The 6,535-nt window shown below is 38.2% G+C and overlaps 1 protein-coding gene across 1 annotated transcript in view; it reads left to right on the top strand.

The window, feature by feature from the left end:
• Positions 1-1,137: 1,137 nt before the first annotated feature.
• Positions 1,138-6,535, top strand: part of st3gal2 (ST3 beta-galactoside alpha-2,3-sialyltransferase 2) — a 29,586-nt gene continuing 24,188 nt past the window's right edge. The window contains exon 1 of the mRNA XM_086072848.1: positions 1,138-1,170. Coding sequence (XP_085928974.1) covers positions 1,138-1,170 — 33 coding nt within the window. The remainder of the gene's footprint in view (positions 1,171-6,535) is intronic.

Genomic DNA, 6,535 nt, shown 5'->3' with positions numbered 1-6,535 from the left:
TTTGTTCAATGCCAAAAAACTAATCTAGACAAAGGTATGTTCTGGATTAATCTTAAATTGAATCCCTTGGAAATCAATTGGCATCTTTGTCTGTGGGAAAACTGTTATTGTTTGCTTTTAACAAACTGTACATGGCACAAATGAGGATACAAGTAGGTGAAACCCAGAGAGGTAATGGTTTTTCAGTGACACCTTTTATCTCAGTGTCAAGGAAAAAGTATTGTAAGTGCTCTTTAAAAGCTCTAATTTTTCTAGGAGGGAAACAACCACATTCTTCTTCTTCTTCAGATGTTTCGTTGGTCAAATATATACTACTGAGAAATATAGGCTGGGGGAAATAGATGTGAATAAAAGGAAAAATGTTAAGCGCTCGCACACACACACACACACACGCACACACACACGCACCACACGCGCGCACACACACACACACACACACGGAATCCCACAAAGTATTCAACGCCGGCGTGTACAAATACACACACACAGCTGTTTGTCATTCCACCAGCAGAGAGATGTCTGATGGGTTTAATTGGACACATGGGAACTGTATGAGGGATGAGATGCATAGGGTGAGACCCCCTCACACACACTTTATCTCTCCCTATCCCCCGTCGTTGTGTTTGACCATCCAACTCAATGAAAACAAATATTTTTGAACTAAGGAGAGACAGGCAAACTAATTATCTTTATTTTTAAAAGGTTAGTTTTTTTATTTTATATTAAAAAAATGAAGCATGTTTTGCAACAACCCCCCCACCCCACCCCACACACAACCCCCCCCCCCACACACACACACAAATTAATCATTAATTGCTTGTGCCCTGTGCTGTTTGCTGCAAAGTAGTGAACTTCATCAGGCTTCTGTTGCTTTAAAATGCACACATTGATACAACCTTGTAATGTTCATACAAAGCATACAGTAGGGCTGCACATTTTACTAATTCTGCTTGGTCAACATTTACACAATTAACAAGAGCAGCCAAGTAGTTCACTACGTTTTGTCTGAATTGCTTCCAGGCATGATTAATCCACAGTCATTTCCAAACGACTGTAAACATTCTCAACAATCAACTAATGGATTACAAATACATCCATCCATTTTCCAAAACCCTTATCTTCACTAGGGTCGCGGGCATGCTGGAGCCCATCCCTGCTGTCAAAGGGATGGTAGGCAGGGTCCACCCTGAACTGGTCGCCAGCCAATCGCAGGGCATACATAGACGAACAACCATTCGCACACACAATCACACCTACGGACAATTTGGAGAGGTCAATCGGCCTACCATGCATGTTTTTGGAATGTGGGAGGAAACCTGGAGTAAACCCACGCAGGCACGAGGAGAACTTGCAAACTCAGACACAAGAAGACTGGAGCCGAAATCGAACCCTACATCTCACAACTGTGAGGCCGACGTGCTAATCAGTGCGCCACATGCCGCTCATTACAAATACATAATTGCTCAAATAAAATGCCAATCCCTGATGTTAAAGTGTAACTCACCCCCCCAACCAGACTATTGCTCCACCACTAATTGAGAACGGTGCTCAAAGGCTAGCGTTGCCTGGAAGTGCATTAAAGTGTCGAAATAATGACCAGGACATGTAGACAGCATTAGTAGACACCCCTTTATACAGTTTATCAGCAAAAAAAAGTTGATTTAGTGTTGAATCAATGAATAGTGTTTATCACGGTTGACAGATAAAGACTACATTACTTATGCCACAATTTCAGTGAAACTGAAGGTATGGTTGTGTGTTGTCAGAGTAGCAGTACAGTATTGGAAACAGACTGACAACATTGTAATGCAAATAGACAAGGCACTAGGTGTGTCCATTTGATCTTAGAAATTAATCTGAAAACGTGTAATTGGTATAATGGTAGAAATGGTGCTCAATAGGTAGAAACGCAAAATGCACAATGAAGCTCTTTTTGGACAATTAAAAAGTCGTTGCAATTATTTTGTGCCATTGGCGTGATACAACTTAATTACATGAAGGCAGAAATCAGAACAATCTCACAGGAGGGTACCAATATTTGGTTTCCATGGTTACAGCCTGGTCGCAGCGCAGAGCTGAGACAGTTTGATTTGTCATCACAGCGAATGGATTGCTTTCATCTGGAATTATTTCCTCATCTTTCTGCATTTCATAGAATGATTGAATTGTCTCCTGTTGCTGTGCGCCATGGGTTTTTCCCATTTAAACAAGCAGCAAAGTATGCAGTATTTTTCTCAAACCCACTGAAGCAAAAACAGAAGGCAATTCATTCATTAAATTGATCTAGAGACAACCTGCAGTTTTGTTTTCAGAACGAAGTGTTGCCAATATCCTATTTTCAAGAAGGCCATATGGCAGACTGGCTGAAACACTACTATACTACTGTAAGTAATATAGCCATTGGGGAAACATGTAATGACAAAGCGAAAGGAGAACGGGTCAAGTCTGGTCTTGTAGTGCGGTGATTGATATGGAATGAGATTGAGGAGACGATGGAAGGAGAACAGAGCAAAACTATGATTAATGGTGTGAGGTAAACAACAAAAACGACGGGAGAAAGAAATGGGTGGAAACTGTTTGAAATTCAGTAACACTTCTTTGAAAAAGCGTCCACTTCAAGAACAAACAACGGAAAATACTTGACTGCAGTATGATTATGATAGCATGCTCAATGTAATTATTTCTGTGAATAAAGGAAGGAAGAAAGAAAATAGAGGAATGTTTGGATATTACAGCCAGTGCTTCTCATAATGTTTAGGCTAGCAGAGAAAGCCTTGTTGGCACTCACCACCCACGATTGCCAAAAAGACAAGACAAAACCAGAATTTATATTTTGATGTTAACTGAACTGGGATCTCCCTTGAGTCTTCTGTGACGTTAAGGTGTATTTTTTTTAATTTATTTTTTTTAGGTGAATTTGGAATTTTAGGACTTCAAGAGCCTTCAGCTTCAGTGGTTTGACTGTAATAAGACCCAAAATGAGCTCAATTAATTGTAATTATCAAAACATCTGATGATATCTGAAAGAAATACAGGAGGCTTTATATGTTAAAAACGATGAAACTTGTCTTCACATTACAGCTTTTTGGTTTCCCATACAGTAGCATTTTTTTTATTATTTAATTTAAAAAAATGGTACATCACCAACCACTTAAGTAGACTACAGGTAAATATATTACAGTACTCCCTCTTAATTGTTTTTCTTTCCAATGGCAATGTTATAGCACAGACAACAGAATTTCATCATAAAACTTTACAACTGAAACAATATTTTAACTATCTAGTAACAAACTAGCAATGTAGATGAGCATAATTACTCAGATTATTTTTTCCTGATCACGTCAAGTTTGTAAGGACACATTTTAGACAAAACAGTAGACAAAATCTTGCTGAAAGTCATCATCTCTTTGCAGTATTTAATTAAAATGCATCCAGTCTTACCAACCTGCAATAACATTTGGCCTCTAGTGGCTAGTAGTAGTAGTGTATGAACTGGGATTTAGGCCAAACTAAGTGAAAGGTAATTATCTTATATTCCCTAAAACATCTGAGCCCACGAATAATTAAAAAGGCTGTGATTGATTAAGTTAGCCAGATTCTCGTTGAAAATTAGGTCAGCAAGAGTGTAAAATGCTTGTATTCAGGAGGCCTGGCCTTCATATGTACTGAGTGGACATGTATAATCTATCATCAGTCTGTGCTTCGGTGAAGGTCATGCCAATGTCTGCAGTGTAAAATCTCAAATTCTGTATCATTGCGTTTCAGTAATCAGTCAAATACTAGGTTTCAGATAGCCTCATTGATATTCCAAATATGGACACACCTTTTCATCACATACTATATGAGAATATACCAAGAGGAAGTTGTTTTATAGATATTTGTTGAACTAATATTTGATGGTAAAATAAGGATGAAGCTCCTCTGTCATATTTCCTGTGAAAAGCTGCTATGTTCCCATCAACATAATTACTTGACCTGTATGAATCTGTGTGGAGGGAATTAAGGAACATTTTCATTAGCAAAATGAGGATATAAAAATGTGTGTTGTCTAATTTATAAGCAGAAAGCATGTTTCTATCAGTGCATCCCTACAAAGTACGTTTTATGGATAACACGATCCAGCTTGCTTGTACAATTCCTTTGGATTTCTCCTCATTTGAAGTAATACAGATAATCCGCTCCAGCATCTAAACTGACTCCTTCATAAAACCTTTTTCTGTGTCTGGCCATGTTTTTCTTAACATTTCAACATTCATGATAAATATTATTTATGTAAGAAGTCAGGATAAGCATTTGACTTTATTGCCTTAATTGACCATTTCAAATGAATGAGCCATTACTTCAACAGTTAAAAAAACAACAACAGGTGATTGATAGGGCTGGGTATCGATTCTAATTTCTTGAATCGATTCAATTTTGATTCACAAGAGTTCAGTTCAATTTGATGTCGATTTTTCCTGATTCGATTCACTTCAATTCAATCGATATTAATTAATTATGGAACATCAATTCTTCTTAAATGCAATGCCAAGAAGTGCTTTTATTTTGAAGTTTTCCCCGAAAGCGTTTTGCCTGTCGCGACGCAACGGATGACTTGACTCGTCTTGCGCAACGTGTGTCTGCCGTCCTTATTGCCTGCGTAAACTCTTATGACCAAAGTCAACAAAACAACTTCGTACTGAAATCACGTTTGATCGCCAATTAAGAGAACTAAAGGAAGACTTAATTACGCTGACAGTGTATTGCAGGGTGCCTGGTGCCAGTGTTTGGGACGTCTACAGTGTTAGCATGCTAACGGTGTTAGCGGCTGCAGCTAGATCTGTCTACTTTTCAAAGGCAGTCGAATTGACGTGATGATTGCACACTTTGATGCTGACAGTCGGACACAGTTGTCATTACTAGAGATCAGTTAAACCAAGCTCACTCAATTGTGCAGTTGACGGTCGGCTAAATCACAACTGTGGTTCTGACGTCACTGTCTCACAGACCAAAAACTACTCAACTCGGAATTTCATTTCATACAAAATGCTGTACATGGAAAAAAAATAAGTCATGGAATAAAGACAGGTAAAACAACAATCTTAAGTGGGTAAATGAATAAGTCAATAAAATAACACAAGAAGGTCAGTAAATAAGTCAACAAAATAAATAATAAATTAATAACAAAATACAGCAAGCACCATAAAACATTGAAACAATGATGAGTTTCATGCCAAGTCAAACGCCAAAGAACAAAGATGTGTTTTAAGAGTGGGTAGAGCGGGAGGTTGCCTAATATTTAACAGAAGGTCATTCCAAAATCCATGGGGAGAGATTTGCGAAAATATTATTTGTATCCAAATACCTGATTATTCAATATAATTTTTTCCGTACGGTATTTGAATACAAAAATATTCATTATCTGCAGCAGTAGAGTTGACTGCAACTCGCAGTGTACTAACTATACATAATAAAAATTGATAATGAAAGAGATGGCCTGACGCTTGGGGACGACTGGCCATCGGGATTTTCATGAGTTTCGACGAATCGAATAGTAATGGCTTGATGTTGGTCAAACAACAAATTGTCACGTTGTTGCACCGCCGCTCCCCGGAAAAAGTTCAGGCTCAGGAATAATTTTTACTTTAAGCCCTGTGATTGATCTATACTACTATTTCATGTCAATGCCATAATTATTACGATAATACTGCCAATTAGATATTAAACTAGTGTCTCATAAGATGTCAGCATATAGTCTGGAACAGATTGTATTCAAATTTAGGAGCTCCACTGTACTTATGTGTCATGATTGCGCATATTGTAGCAAAGAAAAGATGCAATTTAGCCTGTGGGTGCAAATGAGAGCACTCAACATGAGACGGAACAAGTTTAGACTGACATCTGTAGCACCTGATAAGACCCATTGTTACGGAAATTGAAAACAGCGAAATGATTAGTGAGTAATCGGAAAAATAATGTAAAACTGTAATATAGAAAATGGAGTATGTACGGAGAAAACAAAGTGATTGCAGAGTCAACAGAAAACTTTCTGTTAAAGCTATACTGAAACCGAATAAAGAAAAATGTACTTGACAGAAATAACCCCCCCCACACACACAAGGTCAACACCCACTACAAGCTGCTGCAGAATTGTATACATTTATAACACCAAGAAGGCTTTAACACCAGGTTGGAAAACATGCTATGTGGGCTGTGCGTCTTTATATGACACATGCGTTTGGCATAGTAATGAGCCACAGACACTGTGCAGAAGTTAGCATATGTTTTTGGTGCAATACACATCACACACATACAGAGGCTCTTGTTGACAACTGCGTGGGATTTTACAGGACACCAGGGTGATACATTGAAAATATAAAAAGTATGTTTTCTCTAACAGCACAGATAGCCAATACTTATCTGTATTGGTTTACCACTGCCCTACAAATGAATAATAAATGAACCTGCATCCAGATCTTTCCTTAAACCCAAAGGAGAGGAGGCAAGTTTCATGCTCAATTTAATTGTATCCCTGGGCGTCAATGACGAATGATAG

The sequence above is a fragment of the Leptonotus elevatus genome, chromosome 4 (assembly GCF_054856555.1).
Source record: "Leptonotus elevatus isolate MCC_2025b chromosome 4, RoL_Lele_1.0, whole genome shotgun sequence".
NCBI classification, from domain to species: domain Eukaryota; kingdom Metazoa; phylum Chordata; class Actinopteri; order Syngnathiformes; family Syngnathidae; genus Leptonotus; species Leptonotus elevatus.
Note: the sequence above shows the minus strand (reverse complement) of the source record. Positions and strands in the feature narration are given on the sequence as shown.